General features: G+C 52.9%; 1 protein-coding gene across 1 annotated transcript; it reads right to left on the reverse strand.

Moving 5' to 3' along the window:
• Window positions 1-6,010: 6,010 nt before the first annotated feature.
• LOC114485133 (GATOR complex protein DEPDC5-like) lies at window positions 6,011-23,895 on the reverse strand. The gene is made up of 8 exons (XM_028485893.1): window positions 23,871-23,895; window positions 22,645-22,753; window positions 21,026-21,250; window positions 16,339-16,508; window positions 13,014-13,185; window positions 9,935-9,995; window positions 7,876-7,958; window positions 6,011-7,727 (listed from the first exon to the last, which is right to left on the reverse strand). Exons 1-8 carry the CDS (start codon window positions 23,889-23,891, stop codon window positions 7,435-7,437), a joined length of 1,134 nt encoding a protein of 377 aa, XP_028341694.1. The 5' UTR covers window positions 23,892-23,895; the 3' UTR covers window positions 6,011-7,434.
• Window positions 23,896-23,901: the final 6 nt, after the last annotated feature.

The raw sequence follows: 23,901 nt of genomic DNA on the forward strand, positions 1-23,901 counted from the left end.
CACACCGGATGAAATACAAAAATACAGCAAAACCTAGCCCAAAGGGCCACTACCAAGGGGCAGGGGGCAGGGCAAGGTCACGGTGACCTGGAGTAGAATCCAGACTCTGCCACTTGTCAGCTGGGTGACCCCAATCCTCAGTTCCTTATCTGTAAAAGTGGCCAGTAATACCCAGCATGAGGGGTTGTTGCTAGAACAAAGCCAGGTAGCAAGCAGAGCACCTGCATGGTCCAGGCACCTGTGCCCCGGGCCAGGTCCTTTCCCCTCTAGGGAGATTCCTTCCCTGAATGAGGAGAGGGATTCTGGGGTGGCTCTACCGTTGCAGAATCATGCAGTCCTGCTGCCGGTCAACCCTGGGGCTGCCAGCTCTGCGTCACCCCCGCCCCTCGCCTGCAGGCACGTGGCTGCCATCACAGAGACTGGCTGATCAGTCATCTGCCGGAACCTGGGGCGCCGCGGGGGCTGGGAGGTGGGAGGGGACATCGGCTCCTAGGCTGGCCATGGCTGCGGACCAGAGCCTCTTCCCAGGCTGCATTAGCGTGGCTGGCAAAGGGCAGTGAAATGACAGCAGGGAAATGCTTTATCAGAGAGATAGTTGGAACTCAGGCCAATGTGTTCAGCCCCGATGACGGCTCCTGGCTCGGTGTCTCTTAGAAGCAGCCCTGGGCGGGGAGGCAGGAACTGCAGGCACAGCCACTGGAGGGGGAGTCAGGCTGGAGCCTGGATTCCTGGCCTGCCTTGGTCACAATTAGACTAATGGCTGCACTTACAGGGCACCTCCACCGTGCCAGACGCCGCGCCAGTGCTTTCCATAAAGGCTCATCAACACCCCTGCAAGGACTGCGAACATGTTCCTACTGAAAAGATGAGGAAACTGAGGCAGAGGGAGGAGAAAGGCTTGCCCAAGGTCCCCCAGCCTTCAACACTCCTCTTGAGGATGCATCCAATAGGCGGAACCCTTACATAGCTTGCAAGATCTTGCGTGATCCGGTCTCTGCAGTGACACCAGTCCCCCTGTCCCTCTCCCTCCTTCCCCCCAAGCTTCTTCCCATCTCAGGGTCTCAGCCTCTTCCAGCCAGCTCTTCCCCCTCTCTGCCGTCTCTGCCCTTTGCAAGCCCTGCCATCCAACAGGTCTCCACAGAAATGCCCCGGAGCCTCCCCTGAGCCCCATATGTGGTTGGGGGCCCGTCAGACCTCCCACAGTGGCCTCTCCATGGCCTTTGGAGCACTTTTCACAACTATTCTTATTCCACAGCCATAACCATAGTTATTTGTGTGGTTTTTGTTCATGCCCTTCTCCCTCCTGTATCCACACAATGCCTGGCACACAGATGGTTCTTAATGTATTGGTTGATGGGAGAGTGGAGGTTGAGTGTGTGAACAATGAATGAGTGAACAAACCACAAATCAACTTCCCTCGTGCAGCGATGGGCTGGCTGTGGCTCTGCCGGGAGACCGTCTCCCTTAGAGCCTAAATCATAAAAACTGGAAACAGTATCTTCCAATCACAGGGAGGCTGCCCAAGGAGGAATGCACGGTGGGAAGCAGACCGCAGCTCCCTGTGTGGTTCCCCAGACCAGGCCGGCTTCTCTTTGTCGTCCCCCAGTCTCAGATCCCAGCGGTGGCAGCCAGGGTCCTGCAGGAGGTGGTGGTGATGGGGTGGTCAGACTTGCCTCTTGTCTTGCAAGGGGAAGTGTGCCCCATTTCACTTCTGCTTTGAGGTGAGACACATCTCATGTGTCAGACCACCCTCGAGTGCTCCCATCCTCCAAGCGCCAACCACCAACGGTGGCTAGTGCGGTGGTCAGGCTCTGGGGAGGCCAGACACGGTGCTCATCACTGTGCAGGGAGTCTAGGCCACAAGCCCTGTCCTCCCTACTTCCAGGACGTGGCTGCCCCACCCTGAAAGCCACTGTCGGTGGGCTGCTTTCTCCCACATCCCCCCCTTCTCTCTCTAAGGGAAGAGCTGTGAGGTGGAGAATCCCTGAGCCCAATCCTTCCTCTGCCATGTGTGTGCTCAGTAACCCAGGGTAAGTCCCTTCACTTCCCTGAGAAGCGGGGAAACTGTCCTCAGGCTCCAGCACTAGGACAATGGATGCACACTAGCTTGGGGTCCAATGTTACTTTTCTTCTGCTTTCTTTCCCTCCCTTCTCAAGCCTTCAACTGGCTGGTGGTGTACCAGGCTCTCAGTGGACTTCCAGACACATTCAAATCAGAACGTTTGGACCACCTCAATGCCCCCTTCTCTAGTCTTCCCCAGCCCCCCTGTGCAGAATTAAGCCCCCTCCTCTATTTCTGTAGTGTTTTACATGTCTGCTGCCCTCCACCAAGAAAGCAGGGCCGCCTTGGTTCGGCTTTGCATAAATGTTGGGCTGACAAAATGAATTCAACCGATTCTAAATGAGCACCTTTGTGGGATGGGGACCCGCAGTGGAGGATACAAGATGAGCAAGATGTGCTCTCTGCTCTCGGGGAGCTTAGATACAGCTGGAGAGGCAAGCCACATGTACAAGAGCCGCATTGTAGCACGTGGGCACTAAATACGACCAGGATTCTGACCCTGGTTCTGTCCATAACCTGCTATGTGCCTCTAAGCAGGTCTCTTAGCCACTCTGGTCTTGGAACCCAGCAAGAGTAATTGCTACAGGACATTGGGGATGGGGATGCCGTCAAGAAAGGATTCAGATCTCCACCAACAGGGGCAAGTGGCAGGCCCTCTTCCTCCAAAGTCACAGGAGGGAGGGGCCCCCCATCTGGACCTCTTTCCCCATCAGAATCTAGTTCAGGGCTTCTCAACATCAACACTACTGACATTTGGGACTGAATAATTCTTTGTGGCAGGAGCTGTCCCGTGTACCATACGGTGTCCAGAAGCAGCCACTGGATGCAGGTAGCACCTCCCGCAGTTGTGACAACCAACTGTCTCCACATGTCCCTTGGGGGTCAAAATTGCCCCCACCTGAGAGGCCGTGGCCTCTCCTGGTTCTCCTCCAGTGCTGTAGCCAGGGGCTGGACCAAAGTCTCTCGGGCTTACCTCTGGCAGAGCCCTGCCCGCCCCCTTGAGCTTGTGTCAGCTCAGGTTCTGAGGACACAGGGCCTGAGGAAAGGCAGGACATGACACCTTGAAAAGGGGCCCCTTCCCCAAGACAGCAGCTGATCACACCTCCCAGAGCTCTCATCCTGGGTAGGAGGAGGACCCAGGATGTGAACCACTAGGGTTGGATGAACATCAAAGGCACTAGGGAAACGTTTCTCTCCTGGGATGCCACGGGCTTAAAAATAAAATTTTCTGCTGCTTAACAGACATTTGAGGATGAACAGGGATGGGGGCAGGGGGACAGGAATGGAGCCTGGATAAGCAACCTGGTACGTGAGACTCCGTTCCAGTCACGGCTGCCACGAGCTGCTGAGGGATCCACAGGGACGCCAGCCCTCTAGGAACTCAGCTTCCCATCAGTTGAGAAGGGGAGGTCTGGAATCTTGTGGGCCCCCAGGTTTCACCCAGACTCACTGCCAAGGGAGACAGCACTCAGAGAGCAAGGGGCCTCTGGGGGTGGCACCGCAGCTCCCCACCTCCCCTCACCCTCGTGGGGGAAGAGGGCGCCTTCTTGGAAGGACAGTGTCATGATTCACTGAGAAACAGATGGATCTTGCTGCAGCCAGAGAAGCGGGTGGAGGTCAAATTTTAAGGCTGGTGTGACTGAGTTCACGGTACCCGCACATTCCAGGCCAGGCTTGGGGCCAGTGTGAAGGCCAGGAGCTGCCTGAAGCACTTGCAGGCTGAAGTCAGGAGCTTGGGGGGGGAGAGGAAAGACCCCACACCCTTCCTACCAGAGCCTTGAGGCCATGCCCACACCTGCACCTCAGCAGGGCCGTACCACACACGGAGCATAGTCAGCCAAAAGGGAGAGAGGGGCCCCCAGGACGGAGCAGAGGGTGATGCCTCACTGTCCCAGCTCCAGCCGGAGGGGAGGGGGACAGCACAGTGGGCAGGGCTGGGTTCTGGGGTCCCACAGACCTGATTCCAGCTGCTGTCGGCTCTGCGGCCTGAGGCTCCGCCACCTGGGGATCCTACCCCACATCTGGTGTGACTCTGCCAAAGATTACAAGATGGAAAGGCATGTAAAGTATGCTACACTGCCCAGAATGCAGGGAACGCTTGAGAAATGGGGCAACTTTTTTTTTTTTTTTTTTTTTTTTCATAGCTCACGGGTCCAGCCGCTCTGCAGCATGCGAGATCTTCCCGGACCGGGGCACGAACCCGTGTCCCCTGCATCGGCAGGCGGACTCTCAACCACTGTGCCACCAGGGAAGCCCGGGGCAACCATTTTTATTTCATGCATCTGAAACTAGTCAGTCTCCTCTCCCACTCTTTCCACTTTAGCAAAACCTCGTGGTGTCTCAGGTGTGTATTGTGTACTTGTTCCTCGTAATACCTGAAGTTTCCATTTTGTTTTGATGGGTCTCTTCCTACAAATGGGAGACGGGCTTCCGTGCCTCTAACATAGAATTTGGCAGTGTTGGACCATCCTTTGGGGGTCCCGTGCCTGTAGGGGTCCCGTGCCCTGGGAGGTTCTCTGTCCGCCCCTGCTGCCATCGTGCTGTCACTTGTTGTTCCACCCTGCTCTTGAGTTCTCTGCCTTCCGGTGTGCGGCGACCTCTGCTCTGCTTTGGTCTGAGAACCAGATTTCCAGGCTGGTTAGGCCTGCGTGTAAAGTAAGAGGGAAGAATCCCAGAGAAGGGGTCTGCAGCAGGGTTTCTCAAATGGACCACTGAGACCGGAGTCACTCGAGCATCTGTTTACAGCACAGAGTCCAGACCCCTTGAATCAGAATCCCTGGGTAGGCTGTGGAATCTGTGATTTAAGCAGCTCTTAGGCACAGGAGCCTTGAGGAATCATGGGTGGGACTAACGCAGCTCCTTCTTCTGCTTTGAAGCCCCTTTGGCTGATTTCTCGTTCCTTCGGTAAAGGGATGTGTTTCTTTCCCCATCATGTTTTCTGCATCCCACACCTGTGTGGTTCCTCACCCCAGACTCATTTCTACGTCCAGGAGGTTGACTGGCGCCCCCCCAGGTGTACAGGGGCCTGTGTGCCCCTGCCCCCAGCACAACCACAGAACTGAGAAATGTCTCCAGAGCTGCCAGCCTCGGGCCACAACCCTGTTCCCAGTGGGCAGGAGCCAGGAGGCCCTTCTTCCTGCTCTTAGGAACGCGGCACCTCTGCCAACAGAGGAAACTTCCCAGCAGAAGTTCCTGGGACCCAGATAAGGCAGAACAGCCACAGCTGTTAGAGGAGTGCAGCCTCTTGACCACGCCGACTCCTACACATCCTACAAGGCCCAAGGCTCCTTCCTCTTTAAAGACTGCCTCGTCCATTTCTGCCCTCTGTGGTCATTCCCATCTCTAATCCCCTGGGGGTCACAGAGTCCCAGGCAGTCATCATCATCGTCATAACAGCTCATGTTTAGGAAGGGCTCACAACCTTCTAGGCACCAAGGATCACAGGTATGGCGGTGGGTGACCTGATCTGAATGGGCCCGCGGCTGCCGTGTCCACACAATGACTCAGGAAGCTGGCTCGGAAGCACGTGAAGACTCCCGGCCTGGGGACATGAGGGTGGGCAGCCTGCATTTGTGTACTCCCTGCTGGTAAGTCAGCTCTTTCATATACATCTGTCTTTAGATCCTCCATCCACCCTGGGAGACAGCCTCCCATTTTATAAGTGAAGGACACTGATGCTTAGAAAGGAGCAAAGATTCAGCAGAGGGAAGGGAAGGTGAAAAAATATGAGAAAATGGTTTTTTATGGAGGACCTGCTCCATGCCAGGAATCAGCCAGTGCGCTCTCACATATGTTAACAGACCTATTCTTTCAAAATCTCTACAGACAGCATCAACACCTGCATTTGCAGAGGAGAAAACAGGCTCCATTAAATAAGCTGGAAGACCAGGGAGGGAGGGAGAGATTCAGACGGGACACCCAGTGCCTGGCCCTTGAGCCCAGAGCTCATTCATTCACCCCACGCGCTTGGCCAACAACCACTTCTCCAGCATCTTCCATTAGGCCAAACATTTAGGAAAAAAGGATGAACAAAATAGTCAAGCCCCCTGCCATGTGCCGCATGTGGTGGGAGGAGGGCAAGGTGCCATGGGAAGACATGACGGGGTCCCACGGAGCTTCTCTGGAGAAGGGACCTTTGAGCTGAGGGCGGATGGATGGCCGGGATGAGTGAGGAGTGTTCGAGGCACAGGGAACAGCGTGTGCAAAGGGTCTGAGCCCATAAAGAGTTTCTGACGTTCCTGGTGGCTGGAGAGGAAGCCTGGGACCAGATTGTGCGGCCACGTCTAAGAGTTTTGAAGTTCAAGTCACCAAAGAGGTCTAAATAGGTGGGGGGCACAATCAGAGTGGTGACTGCCGAGTGGAGAAGGGCCTGGAGGGAAAGCAGAGACCAGGTGGGAGGTGTTCCTAGCCATGCAGGAGGAGGAAGAGGAGGTGAGGGCCAGGCTGAGAGCGGCTGCAGGGCTCCTGGGAGAGGGGACGGACCTGCAGGCCATTGAGGTGGTAGTTCAATAGCGCTTGTGATTAACTCGGGGTGGAGGGGAAGTGGCGGGAGGGGAAGTGGTGGGAGCTCTCAGGTCCCCCCACCCTCTACCCCCTGGCCAGTGAGGGCGGAGCTGAGGTTGAGGACCATGCTGAGTCTTATCCCACAGAGCAGTGGGTCCTAACCTCAGCCAGAGTCAACAGAGCCTTCCTTGGATTTTTTTCTGAATGCCACGACATCTGCACGCCATGCCAGGCTCACCTACTTAGCAAGACTCGCCTCCCACAACCAGGCCCGCAGGATCCCAGCACCTCGTCTCGTCTGTTCATGAGGCCTGCCCGGAACTCTCCTCTCCTGCCCGAGGGCCCCTGAAGAGAAACCTTTCAGTAAACTCACAGCCAGACCCCCAAGTGAATTCTGGAGTCCTCCCCAGCGTCTGTGGCCGCCTCATCGGCCTCCAGGGCCCCAGTGGCAGGGCACGACTGCCCAGCCGAAGACAGGATTGCTGCTGCCCGGGACCAGGCTGGGGACAGAGATGCCACACGGGCCAGTTTATTCCTGTTTCTGCTCTGTACAGGTATATACAGTTGGTGTGAGCCTATGGTACATTATTTCACAAAGTTATCTTACATCCTTTGCACACTCCTTCTGGGCGGGAAGTACCTGCGTACGGCGGAGGAAAGGACGCTCACGGGAGCCACTCTGTTGCTGAGGGCGTGCATGGGGGCGCCCTCCCACCTGCTCCCAGGTGCCGGAGGCTTCCGCAGGCTTCCTCCTGGAGCGGACGGAGGCTGGCAGGGGCCAAGCAGCACCCACAGCCCCCACGACCCGAGCCTGCCTGACCCCACCGAGTACCATCAGCAGCAGGACAGTACCCCCGGCCCCTCGCCCGTCACGGGGCACTGGCGTGCATCTTCTCCAGGCAGCTCGTCCAGAAGGTCACCAGCCGGTTGTCACGGTTGACGCAGAAGTCCGTGAAGTCCTTCAGCAGCCGGTCAGCAAACCTCTCATCGCCAGTGGCGCTGGAGCGCCAGGTCTTGGTCAGCATGGTGTTGTAGGCCCAGCTGTAGCCCACCCTCTCCTCGCAGAACAGGCTCTGGCTGGCGGAGCTGGTAGAATTGCGGCGCCGCCGTGGCTGCCCTGAGAACTTGCGCTTGGAGTAGGGCAGCTGCAGGAACACCGTGCCTGTGGGGACAGGGGCCAGGTCACAGCGCCGGGAAGGAGGGAGGGAGGGTGCCCGGGCCAGCACCCTCGCCCCCACCCCCGGGGCTCCCAGTCCTGCCTTGGCCGCCCCTGACCCCGCCCCGTCCATGCTGCGCCTGGAGCGCCTCACCTGTGACGTGGATGTACTGAGGCTTGGTTTCAGCAGGGAAGTTAAAAGCAGAGGCAGAATATTTATCTTGAACAAACCCAAACCTAAGGGAAGGACAGGGAGACAGGCCGATGAGGGCCCCCTGGGCTACAGGGACACGGGGGGGGGGGGCGGGGGGGCGCGCTGAGGGGAGCAAGAGTGTGGCTAACACGACTCTCCGACGGCCAAGGGATCTGGAAAGTCTCTTTCAGGTAGAACATTCAGGCTGCTCCTCACGGTCCTCACCACTCCCCACCATCCCGGCCCCCTTTCCTCTCTGGGTGCTGAGAGCCTCTCACCTGCCCAGCTTTCCCTCATCCAGCCTTCATCTCCACCCAGCCACCCCCCACTCCATCGCATCGGCCCTCCCCCCCTGCGACCACCCCAAGACTGTCAGCTCCCCCGGGGAAGGCCCTTATCTTAACTCTGCTGAGCCGGGCCCCTCTCCCTTTCCTCTCAGTTCTCCCACACTAAGCACACAGCAGTTCTCAATAAACGCTGTGCGTTGAGAAAGATCATAACTGGACTCCTTTCCTTAAGGCGAGGAAAACTGGGACCCTGCCTCGCTGTGTTCTGGAAACAGGCAGGAGGTGCCATTTTTCATCCATGGCTTGTTCTATTCCTGGTTTTTTTATTTCCACAAAGTGCATTTATTACACTCTACCGGCTAAGTGCTGTAAAGGATGCATTGGCAGATATGGCCCCTGCCCTGAGTCTGAGGGGTTTACGTAATGAAGCCTGTGATGAGGCAGAACTAAAGCAGGGAAAACCCTGTCTCCCTTCCTGGACTCGGCTCCAGGGAGGTGCCGTGTTGCATCCTCTACAGAAGCTGCTGGCTTTACACGGGCACTTGGTAATTATTTACTGAAGAACATGTGAAGTCAGACACATAAACAGATCGGCTGATGGGCACCGCCAGCTCATCACTGTCAGCTGGTTCTAGCACATGCAGGAACGGCTCTGGAGTCTGCCCTTCTTCCTCTCTACTTTCCGATCAAGGCTCTCTATTTACTCAGCGTGGATCAGCAGGACCTGCTGACAAACTCTTCTTCCTCATAATAACTACCATCTCCTGGGGTCCTACTAGGTGCTGGGAACGTCAGGAAACCCTCCCAACAACCCTGTGAAGGGGGAGAACTCGAAGGCAAAGCACCTCACGGTTCCTCAGCCAGATGCCAGTGGAGGCCGAGGTGAACCAGGCCTGTCCGCTTCCCACATCAAAGTCCTTTCCCACCGACCTCTTCGTTGACCGCCCCGAATCGCACCCCCTCCTCCTGGACGGAGGAAGTCAGGTGCCCTGGCATTCATTTCACAGCCTTTACCAAGCATCGAAGAAAAGGGCTGAGTAAGGTCTAAGGCAGGCCTGGGCCGGCTTGGGTGGAGGGGGTCGAAGAGTCCGGACTTTATCCTGTGGTTGGTGGGGGGCTGTGCACGGAGGGGGGTGTGCCAGGTGGGGCGGGGACAGCTGAAGGCGCCTGAACAAGATGATATGACACTGAAGCAGGCACAGGAGGCTCTGATTTTCTATGAATAACACAAGGCAGCAACCGGACACTGAGTTAGTGATGTTCTAGAGACACAGCTGGACCGGCCTGGGGGATACAGCTAAGCCTAGGAAAGGCTCTCCCTGGTATACATATTAGGTAACAGTAAATATCTACTGAACGTATCTATTGCTTTTTAACCATTCATTGTCTTCTCAACATGTGTCAAGAGGCTCCTGACAGATTCTACAGTTTTTCATCTCCTGGAGAGTTTGGCTCCAGGTCTTGTAGGAGGCTGAGGAGAGAGCTCTCTGCTCTCCTACAAACTGAAAGAAGAGGGAAGCAAGTCTGAAAAACTACAGCTCCAGGAACTGGACAGGTGGTGCTCATCTCTGAAACCAAGGCAGAGGGACTAGTCGGAGATAAGCAGTGAATCTGTCACTGGTGGACTGGGTCCATCTCCCCAGAAAGGGAATGAACTGGGCTTCGCTGTGGTAACTGCTATTTGAAACAAACACTGATGCCTCCCCATGCTTCCCTCTTGCTAAGGGACAAACCTGTGTGCGATGGCTTCCTGGAAAAGGTGCATTCGGTCCCAGTATGTTTCTGGTTCAAAGCCTAAAAGGAAAAAAGAATAAATGCCGAGTTGTGATTCCAAGATTTGCAAATCTCCCTGGGTCCAGCCTTGGGTATCCTTCACTACTCTTGGCAATGCTCCCCCCTTGAGCCTGAGCTCTGCTTTTTCACACCACCTGCTTTCAGAAAGACCAGCCTCCACCCCAAGGAGGGATATCCTAAAGACAGTGACAGCTCTCAAGCTCCATCAGGGTCTGTCTAGAAAGGAGAGGAATATGAGTCCTCAGCGATCAGTGTGAGCTACTAGAACTTGGTATGAGGGCTTCCCTGGTGGCGCAGTGGTTGCGAGTCTGCCTGCCGATGCAGGGGACGCGGGTTCGTGCCCCGGTCCGGGGGGGTCCCGCGTGCCACGGAGTGGCTGGGCCCGTGAGCCGTGGCCGCTGGGCCTGCGCGTCCGGGGCCTGTGCTCCGCGGCGGGAGGGGCCGCAGCGGTGGGAGGCCCGCGTACCGCAAATAAATAAATAAATAAATAAATAAAGTAAAAAATAAAGAAGTTAGAACTTGGTATGAGACTCATTCTAATGACCGTCTGTGCCAAAAGCGGAAAGGAGCAGGATGTTAAAATACAACCAAAAGATAAGCCTGAAATGAATGTCATTTGCTTCTAAGGAGAAAAAAAAAAAATCCCCAATCTTCCATTTTAGGGGTGGGGAAATTTAAGCAAATCAATATAAAATGATTTTTGGAAACGTGATCAGCTGGGGAAGGGGGGAGGGGGCGGGGCAGGTGAGTGCCTGCCCCCACCACCCACTTCGTGCTCCAGCCTGGCTGGTGTGAAGACAGGAGCAGGGTGAGGAGGTGGCAGGGCTGAGGCAGCTGTCACACAGCAGAGGCAACAGGCCGGGGCTGCTCTCGGGATCAAGGTGCTGAGGGCTGGGGCAGCAACCACACGAGACCTCGTCCCAGAGGCCAGGGGTGCCTGCAGGGGCTTTGTTGCTCTTTCCATATTTGGAATTTTATATCTAGGTTAGATGTGAGGATTCCGGGTAACCAAAGAGCAGAAAAGAGAAAAGACTTTGGCTTTAATAGATAAAAACAGACACAGCATATTCTTGTCAGATTTTTAAGATTTTGAATTCCCCGTTATCAGAATGGGAGAAAACAGGAAGAGAGGTAGCACAGAAGCAAGAAAATTGATTTTTAGATTCAAGTCCTATTCCTTTCAACGAGGACTCCTTTCGTTCAGCCGTAACCATGGCAACCAACAGAGGATGCTGGTCTTGAAGACTGGGTTACGACTGGCAGGGAAAACCATCGGTTCACACAGAAATGTCCTCCAGTGCCAGCCCTGCGAGCACCCCTGTGCTGTTACAGCGAAGGTGGAAAACGCCAGAAGAGTCTTTGGGTGGTATGGGGGGAGATCTCACCTTCCCCTCAACATATTAAAAACAGCAGTAGGAGGTGGTGCCTGGCTTAAAGTCATCATATGCAGACATAATCACCTGCCATTTCAGGACGGCAAAAAACAGTCGCCCCTCGGCCACACTGTGAGGGTAAATGAGAACGTGTGGGGGGGGGGGTTGGGGGGTGCTTTGTAAACCCTAAAGATCCCGGGATCTTCAGCCTCCAGGGGCCGTGGGGCTCACCTGGAATCCCAACTATCACTTAAAAACACTGTGTCTATACATAAATGTCTTCCAAGATGTAAAGAATGTACAGGTGGGCCTTCGGAACAAAAGCTCTTTGCACCCCGGGGGTGGGGGGGCCGTTTCTCTGCCGCCAAACACAGCACAGACTCATAAGAACTCAGGAAAAAGCATCTCCTTAACCTCAAGTTTTTTTCTCCACACTGATAATTTCTACGCCTGAGAGTCTACAGGGCTCTGACACACCAGCAGCGACTCTAGCTTTTCGTTATAAAAAGATCATCCATGAGCTCATGGGGTGCTTTGTAGGAGCTAATTACATGCTCATCGAAATGAGTGCTTGGTGATGAAAAGTCCGTGCTGTGTGAAGTCAGCTCATCCCTCCATCTGCCTACACCTGCCCTCAGAGTCTGGTGGATGAGGGTGGAGCAGCGGGTGGGGTCGGCCCCGTGGTCTCCATTCCGGGGAAGCACTCTGAGGGGGTCCCGCGTCCTCCAGGTGCTGACGCATCTCAGCTTTGCACAAGAGCACACTGTGTCCTGTTTTTGCTTTCAATGCCTCCCATTTCCGGCCTTTTTTCGTGGAGCAGCAGATCCAAGCCTCCAGTGAGGATCAGATTCCTGCCGCCCAAACCAGTAAGGCTGGAGCAGAGAGGAGGGTGCAGGGAGAAGCCTGGTGCTGCTCGAGATTTACAGAGCACAGCGCCCTCTCCCACCCACCATCCCCTCCAGGCCTTACGAGGGTCTTCTTGAGCTAGTGAGGCAGCTCTGGTCGGCCCCATTTTAGGAATAAGGCATTTGAGGCTCAGAGACATTAAGTGACTTGTCCAGGGTTGCTCAGCCACTAAGTGAAGAATCAGATTAAAACTCTGGCCCCAGCACTTCCCTGGAGGCGCAGTGGTTGGGAATCTGCCTTCCAGTGCATGGGACACGGGTTCAAGCCCTGGTCCAGGAGGATCCCACATGGCACGGAGAAACTAGGCCCGTGTGCCACAAATACTAAGGCTGCACTCTGGAGCCCGCAAGCAACAACTACTGAGCCTGTGTGCCACAACTACTGCAGCCCAAGTGCCTAGAGCCTGTGCTCCGCAACAAGGAGGGGCCACCGCAATGAGAAGCCCATACACTGCAATGAAGAGTAGCCCCCGCTTGCCACAACTGGAGAAAGCCCGTGCCCAGCAACGAAGACCCAACGCGGCCAATAAATAAATAAATTTATAAGAAACAAACAAACAAACAAAAAACCTCTGGCCCCCTGTCTACAAGGCTCCTTCTTTTCACTGGCCCGTGAAAAGCTGGTCTCCATTTTACCAAATTGAAAAAAAAAAAAAGCTGGCCTCGAGGCGCCTAGAGAGGCAACCCTGGGGGAAGGGTCTACGCGGGTGACAGGCCCTCCGGAGAGGGGTGTCTCTTACTGTCAAACAGGTGCTCGCTGCCCTCCTTGAGCAGGCAGCTGATGTTGAGCGGGATGAAGAGCTGGGCCCGGAGTGGGTCGCCGTACAGGTAACTGGGCAGCGCAAAGGGACCCTCCAAAACCGGCACCAACAAAAAGCCACAGGAGGTGGCCTTGCGATGCCAACCTTGGACCTGGTGGGAAGCACAGAAACACACAGCATCACCTCCAAGTTCACTCTGACAAGAGAAGTAACTTCCTGAGGAGCGAAGCCACCCGAGTGATGGCCTGCTTATTGGTCCACACGTTCATTGATTAATGTCCGCCGGCTCCAGACCCGCCCTGGGAGGAAGAAACACAGTTGAACCTCCTGTGAATCCTTGAAAGACCGGGAGGTAAGCGCATGGCTCCTCACAGCCTGAGCTTCTGCAACTTCAGGGGCTCTTTCTGGAGGAACAGACTAGAGAGAGCTATGTCCTGCCTCTTCTTGCTCCATAGGATGTTGGAGGAAAGTCACAGGATATAGGTTAAGTCCTTCTAATTTTGTCCTTTATCAAAAATTTACTAAGTCCAAAGTATCAAATAGGAAAACAATCCACTCAGGCTGGCTGAGAGGGACAAGACGCAGGCTGCAAGATGATCATGGTGTCCTCTGGCCAAAAGTGACAAGCGCTGACCTCGCAGAATGAGAGCTGCTCTCTGCAAGCTCCCAAACGCCATCTGTCTGAAGACTGACTGAGAATGAAAGTTACTGGGGCTTAACGACAAACCTCCCCACTCTTAGCTTTTCTCCCAGGAACACTCCTAACCATGAGCAAAACACCAAGGTCTCTGCTTGACCAAGTAATTTCTAAGGCTTATGTAATATTTATCTAAATAAAATGTGGTTTATAACAAATGTGGACATGGCCTTAAAATAATAATTAACCTACACTCGAGATTCTTAAAAACTTAATAAAATCATGATAAAAATATGAGCAGCTTTCAGTGGGTTTTACATGAATTGATGTGAAAAGTGTACTTTTTAAAAGATAGATGCTAAACTCCTCTGAGGAAATACTCTTCTTCCTGCCAAACTATAACTGTATCTGTGTGTGTGTGTGTGTGTGTGTGCACGTGTGTGTGTGTGTGTGTGTGTGTGTGTGTGTGAGTGAGAGAGAACACTGTGGCTGTGTGGTTCTGAGACAGTGTCACCTGGTGGGGCTTCTGAGGAGGACGCTATCGCACTGGGCCGGAGGGTTAGTTCTGGCTGGAGGGAGTGGTCATCCCGGCTCTGACCCACTGGGGAAGAGCTGGTGTCCCCAGCAAGCTGAGCGGATTGGGCAGCTGGGCGTCTTTTTTGATTTGGACCTTAACAATGTTCCCTGGATGGGAGTGTCTCCATGGGAGGGGTCCTCAAAGACAGTAATACCATTTGAAAGCAGACAGGGGCTGGGGAGACAGAGATGTGGACCAATCTCTCCCACGTCTTATGGGGATAAAACTAGGCTTTTGAGCCCTGGACAAAAAAACCTGTACGTTGCCAGCCGACGCTGTGCTCCTTTCCCTTTGGTCATCTCCTAGGCTCTTCACAAACTCTTTTTGAACTTTCCAGCTGCTTTCAGCTGTGCAATGAGATGTTTGGGCCAGTGATGGAGGGGCGTGGGACTCAGCTGAAGCCATAGAGAAATACTCTTTGGGGCTGAAGGAGAGAGCATATAAAAAAGAGTAGGAGACTGTAAAGATGGCTCAAGAGGGCTCCTGGAAGACACTGACAGCTCGGCTAAGGAGCATTTATTTTAGACACACAGCCTGGGATGGGGGGTGGCCAGGAGCAATGAGTGACCTGATGAGGCAGCTGGACCAGGGTGGACGAGAAGCAGAAACAGGCAGGAGACCAACTGAAACAGGGCTTCTCAGCTTTGGCTCTCAAGACACTGGGGCTGGGGGATTCTTTGCCGTAGAGGCTGTGTTGTGCTCTGTGCTATAGGATGATGGGCTACATCCCTGGTCTCCCCACCACCTGCTAGACCCCAGGGGCACTCCCACCATTTGGGGCAAGTAAAAATGTCTCCAGATATGCCAAATGCTCCTAAGAGGTCACAACCACACACCTCCCCGACCCCTGTAGAGAACCAGAGTTAATAGCAGTGATGTTCATGAACAGAGGATTGTGTAGATAAACTATGATACAAACAAGCAATAAAGTATTCTGCAGCCCTTAAAAATAATGAGGCAATGTCTTCCAAATTGAGCTGATGTAGTGTATTCTTGGTTACCAAAATACTCAGGTAGCTTTGGAACTTTGAAATGGTAAATATTCATGATGTATAAAAAAAAACATGATACAGGGACTTCCCTGGTGGTCCAGTGGTTAATAGTCTGCGCTTCCACTGCAGGGGGCGCTGGTTCGATCCCTGGTCGGAGAAGTAAGATCCCGCATGCCACACGGTGTGGCCAAACAAACAAAAAAAAACACATGATACATAACTGTAGAATCTTAATTACATAAAAATGGATGCTTAGTTGCATAGATACACAAACGGGACCTAGAAGGACATGTCAGACTCTAAAATACTTGTGATTACGGATGACTTTGATTTTTACTTCTTGTGTTTTTTAGTTTCCTGTTACGCACATGTTAACTTTTAAGAAACAAATGTTATTTTAAAAACTTCCCCCCAAAACGAGGCAAAACAAATTAAAAAAAAAAACAACAGTGAGTCCGACTTATTTATATTGATACAGAAGATATATAGGTGATAGGAAAAACACAACATGAATAGTAAATATTCTGAGCTACTATATCTGTTAAAAAAAAAAAAAAGAAAGTAAAAGTAACAGGGCCTCTATACGCACAGAATCTCTCTGCAAGTACCAGCAAAGTGGCAGGGCAGTAGATGGAAGTCCCAGGGAACAGGGTGAGGGTGGGAGAGAGGGTTACGTTCTGCTCTACACCAGTGATTCTCAACTGGGGGCAATGCCCCCCCCTCCCTGGGGACATCAGCAATATCTGGAGACATTTTTGGTTGTCACAGGAGGGTATGCTACTGGTATTTGGTGGGTAGAGGCCAGGGATGTTGTTCAACATCCTACAATGCACAGGCCAGGCCCCCCATGACAGAACCATTGGCCCTACGTGTCAGTAGCACACCAAGGGTCAGAAACCCTGATCTACATACCCTTTTCGACTGTTTGAATTTTTCACTACGTTTAATTTTTTGAAAGAGGCTATTCCAACAGTCCATGTGAAGGTAATAGGAGCCTGAAGTGAAAACAATTTTTTAAGTGACGTGAATCTCTACCGAGCACCCGTGCGCCCGTCTGCCAGGTGAGCCCAGGCCTGACCACACATAAGGGGGTCTCACCATCTCAAAGAGCACAGCGGCGGTCACTGCCATCCAGTGCAGCTTGATCTCGAAGGCCGCGTTCAGTGAGAAGTTGCCGTGGTAGTAACAGCTGCACCACTCCAGTCGGTCTGTGCGGTTGTTCACGTCCACGTCCAGGGTCACGGTCCTCTGCTCCGGGACAGTGGCAGCTACATGGCGGGGGGGAGGTTGGTGGCCGGGGGAGGGAAAGGAAGGCAGGGGGTGAGGAGGAAGAGAAAACAACTGAGCATCCAGATGTGAAACTGCAGATTCCAGACACTTCTTGGAAATCAGCTAGTCCAGGGCTCAGCAAGTGCTTTCCATAAAGGTCCACGTAGTAAATATTTTAGGTTTTGCAGGCTACAAGGTCTCTGTTCCAACTATTCAACGCTGCTGTTATAGTGCAAAAGCAGCCTCAGATATTACCTAAACGAGTGGGCACAGCTGTGTTCCAGTAAAACTTTACTTACAAAAACAAATGGATTTTTAGGGCAGTCAGGCTACTCTGTGTGATACTATAATGGTGAATACATGTCATTATACATTTGTCAAAACCCATAAAATGCACAGCACCAAGAGTGAACCCTAAGGGAAACCATGGGCTTTGGGTGATAATGATGTGTCAGTGTAGGGTCATCGATTGTAACAAATGTCCCACTCCAGTGGTGACGTTGACAGCAGGGGAGGCTGTGCATGTGTGCAGGTTGCGGGGGGGGGGACAGGGAGTATATGGAAACTGTACTTTCTGCTCAGTTTTGCTGTGAACCTGAAAGTGCTCTAAAAATAAAGTTTATTATAAAACAAACAAATGAACAGATGATAGGCCAGATGTGCCTGGTTAAACCACAGTTCACTTCCCCTAATCTAATCCAACTCCTGATTTACAGATGAGGAAACAGCAACCCATGGAGGAAAAACGTCTTGGCCAAGATCAGAGTCAGAACCTCAGCCAGGCTGAGCCCCAGATCTTCTGATTCCAGTGCACGAAGGGACACGATGGGACACGCAGCCCGGACCACAGCAAGGAGGAGGTCTTGCTTTTCTGGTTTCAACGCAGGAAGGCAATAGTTCTATAATCGTTTCTCAAGAAATGAAACCTCTTAATGAAGGCTAATGCTCTGTCCCAACAACCGTGTGCTGCCCAAGGATGTCAAGTCAGCGCCAAAGTGGCTCATCCAATCTGGGCTCCTGCTCAGAAATCCTTCTCAACCAAGACAGGGGTGTTTTAGAGACGGGTCAGACTGTCAAGTTCCTGACCAGACTAAAGGCCCGAAGCTGGCTCAGAAGGAAGAAGATCAGGGCTCTGCTCCGCCTAGCTGGGCACTGCCACACATGGGGCTTCCGCAAACTACGATTGGACCCTCTTTCTCCCCTGCCCCCTCGAATCCAGTGGCATTTGTCTGCAGCGGTCAGCTTAGTTCTGGGTTCTGCAGGTAGAAGCCCTGAGTGGCTTTTATCACACACAAGTAACAGCTCTTGAGTCAGCAATTTGAATGAACTTGTGCTGGGGGGGCAGTGGAGCTGCCACTTGGACACTGAACGGGACCCAGGCAGACCAACACTCAGCTGCGAGGTACACAGCTCATCATTCTCTCAAAACCAGAAGGTGCAAAGTGGGAGACGCTGTCAACTTGGACTGGGAAGACCTAAGCCCTGCCGTCCAAGCCCTGTGCCCCTGAGAACGTTGCTCCACCCCTCCTGGTTTGGCTCCTCAACTGCAAACTGAGAGGGCACCCATCCAGCTGCTCTGCAGAGGAGAGGGGAGGGTCAAGTGAAACGTGGATGAGAAGGGCTCTTGGACGCCCCTCCTGCCTTCTCCTCTGGCCACCCTCCCTTGTGACTCTCCTCCTTTCCTCCTGCTCCTGTTATTCCTTCCTCCCAGTTTAAGCCACGGGCTTATCACCACTGCTCCATCAGAGGTCTGCCCAAGACTCCCACGGACGCTGCTTAAGGCTAAAGAACTAGGCGGCTCTGGTGCTAAAAGTCTCATCAAAACGAGTTTCTGTCTCTGCGTCATGTTCCTGACTCCTGACACCGCCAAAGTAACCCTTTACTGAACAGCCCAAACTCAAGGAAGGAAGTTTGCTCTCTGGACTTGGACAGTGTGTTCTCTGTAGGTGAAAAGCCCCGGTCACGAAAGAAAGGGCACTCAGAAAACACCAGCAGTGACCTTGCACATATCTCCTCTCCCATGTGGCACATCAAGCTGGTCTGAGGAAGCCAGAGGAAATGCACTGTTCAGCCTAGTGGTTACGGGCTCAAGATACCACTGGCTTCGCTCCTCAGTAGGGGAGGTGACAGTGCAGACGCTGCCAGCGGGCTGAGGATGCTGACAACGGTGTGAGCCCAGCTGAGATGCAGCCCCCGGCCAGTTCTCTGCATCTCTTCTCAACTTCCACGAGGACCGGCTTGTTCCCCTTGGGACAGGGAGATACAGCAAGGCCAGTGAATAAGTACAAACCCAGGCTGAGCATCCTTCACCCGGGTCAGAGGGGGGTTGTCAAAGATCCGAGGAGGGGATCGGTGTCACGGGAGGAGAAAGAACAGCATCTCAGGGAGGGGAGTGAAGGTAAAGGTAACAACCAGCTCTGCCCATCGACAGAACGAGCAATCTCGGGAGTGAGTGCCACATGGGTGGGAGTTTTCAAAGAGCGGCTGGCTGGCTCCCCACTCCTCAGGGCTGCTATGGAAGACATTCAAGCATCAGGGTTTGGACCGAGGTGCCCTACAGCCCCTTCTGAGCCTGAGATCCGGTGGGCTGTCAAGAGAAGGCTGAGAAGTGAAAGGCGTGGGACTGGCTCAAGGGATGCAGCGCTGCCTCTTCTGGGGTCTCGGATGCCCCTGAGCTTCACGGCTCAGCGACACAAGGTGACAGGGGTGGGGAAGTGGAGCCACCACAGACCAAGCCAGACAGGACCATGTGCCACCGTCAGGCATTTCAAAACAGTTTTCTGCTGCTAACTTCCAACTGAGAATTAGGAATGTCTATAAAGGAACACATCAAAATGAATGAATGAAAAAGGGAGCAGGTCATACATGATACAAAGGCCTTCTTCCCCTTCTATATCATGTTGATTTTTTTCTGAGAAAAAGATTCAACACTACAGATAGACCAATTTCACTTAAGTAAACAATACAGTAAAAGTCTATATTCTAACACGAAAAAATGCTGGGAAGAAGGATCTCATGTCCTAACACAGAGGTGGGAGGGGTATTACTGGAGAGAAGTAGCTGTAATAATGCCGTGTTGGGTTTAAAAGGAAAAGAAACCCACTTCCTGTGGGAGGGGTGGTGGGAAAGGAAGCTGATGGAGTAAAATTCCACTATAACAATCATGGGAGCCACTGAAAACCTAGTAAGTGGATGTTTTCCCAGAAAACATGCACATATGAAAGATTCTACCTAGTTTCAGAACCACCGACCCTCCTGACACCCCTACACAGGGTGAAGAACACCCCAGGTTGATAAACTACCCGCTGTAGACATAAATCTCTTTGCCCCTACTCTTCCTTTTTTTTGGACATATTTTCCCATATGCTTTTCCTTTTTGACCACACTTTTTGAAGTAACTAAGAACAAAAGCTAAACCAAATGACACAAACCTCATCCTGAGCTTCAGATGATGGCAGTCACGAGAGGGTTGTACCAGTGGCTGCGGGAGAAGACTCTGGAAATGAGGATGTCCCTATAGAAACTGTCAAGATAGCTTCCAGATCCAAAATGACGACGCATTTCCCAGAAGCAGTACCCCTAACCAAGGGGTAAGTGCAGCACACGGGCTGGGACCCTGCACACACCCCTGTGGAGACCTTGGTGAGAAGCGGTGGTCTGTCCCCTGCCTCTCACACAAAGCACTGGCCACGCTGGCTCTGAGCAACTCTGAGAATCTGGAAACTGTGATGACTAGTAACGTTTCCATTCCACCAGCTAGGCAAGAATTCCAATTAGCTGGGCACTTCCGGGCTAACTAAGTAGAATGGGGAATTTCCCTGGAGTTTGGCCTATGTTACGTTTGCTTCCCTCCATCCAGAGGGTTTTGAGGGTCTCTCCAACCTGCCTTTGAGGGAAATCTCACGACGCCCTGCCTACAGCATGCATTTTCTAAAGACGCTCACATCTCGACCCATCAGTCCGGTCCTTGAGAGCAGAGGTCACCACTGTTCAATAAGCAGGTGCTCACCCCATCTCAGGGCTGCAGGAACCGAGGAGGGGAGAGAAGAATCCTGGTGTGCATCCTTTGATGGGGTAAGCACATTTGGGCAGAGAGGGCAGAGAGGAGGGTCACGCACAGGGTGAGTGCCTGGAATGGACCACCTCTGAGGTCCCAGGATGTTGTAGTCATGGGACAGCCTCTGGCAAGAGCTAAACCAGCAGGGAACACCAGCTCACATCCCCTGTGTCCTGAGCCTCTTGGGAAAAGTGGCCACACTGTCTGTCCCCTCCTGTCCATGGAAGATTAGTGTCCTGCCCTGATTTGACAACTGCTGAGCCCTGTTGGTTGGTTGGGACAATGATGAGCTCGACCCACTAGGCTGGTGGAAGCCGTACAGGAGCCGCGGTGCTGACAGTCACAGTGTGACAGCCGCGGGGGTCCTAACCCTGGTTCCCGTGGCACCGCCCCTTTGGCTGCCCCTCTGCTCAGTCACCCACCAGTGTGTCCCCGGGCTCCACCTGCTTGGGCACCTACCTAAAAGCGCAGCCGCCTGGCTCCGGCCCCCGAAGCTGCGGCTGAAGGAGCTGTGCCTGCTGGCGTAGGAGGCCGGCCGGCTGGGCAGCCAGGGCAACAGGAAGGCAGGGATCTCCGAGTGCAAGAGCTCCTCGGCTACGAAGGCCACCTCAAACCACTTGCGCTGGAAGCTGGCGAAGTCATCCACCGCCGTCGTGTGCCAGGCAGTGGGCTGCTGCACGGCCACTGGGAAGGGCAGAGGAGAGGGGGAGCCCTCAGCGCAAGCTCTCGTGTTCTCACCCGTTCACGCCCAACACGGGTAAATCTGAAAACACAACGCTAACAAGCCAGACTCAAAAGACCATGGAGTGCGTGAGGCCGCTTGGGTGAAATGTCCAGAACAGGCCAGTCTTTAGAGACAGAAAGCTGACTGGTGGTGGCCAGGGCCTGGGGGAACAGGAGCTTTGGAGGGAGCCCTAATGAGGACGGGGTTTCCTTTCAGGGCGACGGAAGAGGTCTGGAACTAGATAGAGGTGGTGGTTGCATGACACTTAGAATACTCCATGCCACTGCCCTTTAAAATGGTTAGTTTTGGGAACCCCTTGGTTGTCCAGTGGTTAGGACTCGGTGCTTTCACTGCAGTGGCCTAGCCAGGTTCAATCCCTGGTAGGGGAACCAAGATCCCACAAGCCATGCCCCACGGCCAAAAAAAAAAAAAAAAAAAAAGCCAAATAAATAACTAACTAAAATGGTTAGTTTTATGTTATGAAACCTCTCCTTCAATTAAAAAAATATTTTATCCCCAGTTTCAGACCTCTAATTTCAGAGCATGTGACAGTTAACTGGGGGTTTTTCACCTTGAAGGTAAGGTGGGTATCTACTGGTCAACCTCAGAATTTAAGGGAAGAGGGGTAATGGACACACTTGGTGTCTACGAGGAAAAAACCTAGACGGATCCATTTCCAATACGTGCTTGGATAAGAGAGCCAGTGAGTGGCACCAGCCGCTTCATCTGGTGGAGTATTCCCGAAGCCCAGAGGCCGAGAAGCCATCTGTCTGCAGGGTGGGAGTCACTCCCCTCCAAGGTCCCTGTGCGCTCGGGAGGGACTGGAGATGCTGGTCAGAACCCTGGGTGCCTGCAGCTCGGACCAGGCTGGAAATTGTTCCCCTTCTGGGAATTCCTTTTATTCATTAAAAAACAAAATACTTGAAATTTATCTTGGAAAGCTTGCTAGTCTTCCTGGGGGAAGAGATGGAGTCTGAAGGCCCAGCAAGTAAAAAGCGCTCTCAGTTAGATGAGAGCTGTCAAGTTATACTCGGACCCACCTGCACTGGTGGGGGTTGGGGGCGCTGTGAGTAAAGACAGAGACCAGCAAATGAGCCAAGGGCATTTCCTCATCATTTCCCTCAGCCTCTTTTAGGCTTATCTTCCATCCACACTGTGCTCACCAAGAATGTACTGTGGCTTTAAGAAACCCTTTGTCACTCTGGTGATGCTCAAAGTAAGTACAGATGCTCAAGGAGGCTGACAGATCCATCAACTTAGGGGACAGCATCACACGAGGAGCTGGAGAAGCACTGTCATTTAATGGAGCATGTCACCAGGAAACACCTGCCCCACAGGCAACAGTTCGCCTCACCTCGCTCAGGCTCTCTGTCCATCACTATCTTGTAGAAATAGAAGCCGTATATGAAGGTCCGCCAGACTTCGCCAGAGGCGTGTGTGATGAGCTGCTCTTCCAGCATTTTCTAGGAGAGACAACGAAGCTCTGAAATTCCTGCAGGGGAACATCTCAGAGGTGCAGCCCTCAGACCCCACTCTCCACCCCCATCAGCGGTGACGACTGAGCTGTGTTAAATGCTGTGCCTGGTGTAAATTATATTATAAAATGCAAATGCATAATACAGTATCATCAGATATTTCAAACATACAGAAAAGTATAAAGAAAATCCAGCTCATACCATCAGCCAACTTCAACTAATTTAACCTTTTGCTATACAGACTTCAGAGCTTTCCGTTTAAAAAAAAAAAAAAAAAAAAATCTCGGGAATTCCCTGGCAGTCCAGTGGTTAGGACTTTCACTGCCAAGGGTGTGGGTTCGATCCCTGGTCGGGGAACTAAGATCCCACAAGCTGTGCAGCGCGGCCAAATAAAATAAAATAAAATAAAATAAAAAATAAAAAATCTCTATGGAGTCTCCCATGTCTCACTCCCCTTCCTCTCTCTCCAGAAATAAATGGTTAGTGAAATGTAATTCTCATACGTGTTTTTAATAATTTTATTATATAGACACGTATTGATCCAATGGCACTGATTCCCCATGGGGGCCTCTGTGTGGACAGGACGGTATGAACCGACCTCTCCCTTTCCCCTCCTCTCGAGTTTAATTCCAGTTCAGAACAGTGTCATTAAATTCAGCGAGTGCTTGCTCAGTGCCTACCATGTTCCAAGAAACACGGTGGGCACTGGTGACGTGGAAACGCACAGTAAGGGATGGCCTGCGCTCGGGGGGCCTGGTCAGGACGGAGGACGAATGAGATGTGGACAGACCCCACTCTGCTGTGCCCAGTGCTCGACAGAGGATGCGCAGGGCGCCAGGAAGATGCTGAGGCAGAGGGGGGGCACTGCCTGGGGATCCTTCACAGAGATTCCTCCAAGGTTCAAAAGCACAAATTCTGCCCAAAACATTTCAGTTCCGGTGGCAGATTATGCCCGATGTTTAAGTCAAGGTAAAGTAGCGCCTTTCGAACCAAGACCTGCTCTATGATTCGTTGATCCCAGACAGGCCTCACACTGACTAAAAACAGACTCTTACTCCACCTGGAGACCTCGTCACTGGCGAGGGCCCCCGCTCTGTGGTCTTACCTGCATGATGTCGATGGCCATGGCCTGCGTC

The sequence above is a fragment of the Physeter macrocephalus genome, unplaced genomic scaffold, assembly GCF_002837175.3.
Source record: "Physeter macrocephalus isolate SW-GA unplaced genomic scaffold, ASM283717v5 random_676, whole genome shotgun sequence".
Classification (NCBI taxonomy): domain Eukaryota; kingdom Metazoa; phylum Chordata; class Mammalia; order Artiodactyla; family Physeteridae; genus Physeter; species Physeter macrocephalus.

Excerpts from the sequence above, each read along its gene's own strand:
- LOC114485133 (XM_028485893.1), bottom strand. The coding sequence starts at position 23,891 with ATGGCCATCGACATCATGCAG. Across the intron at positions 16,509-21,025 it reads CCAGGCGGCTGCGCTTTTAG|CTGCCACTGTCCCGGAGCAG; the intron begins GTAGGTGCCCAA and ends CCCGCCATGTAG. Across the intron at positions 9,996-13,013 it reads CAGCGAGCACCTGTTTGACA|GCTTTGAACCAGAAACATAC; the intron begins GTAAGAGACACC and ends TTTTCCTTTTAG.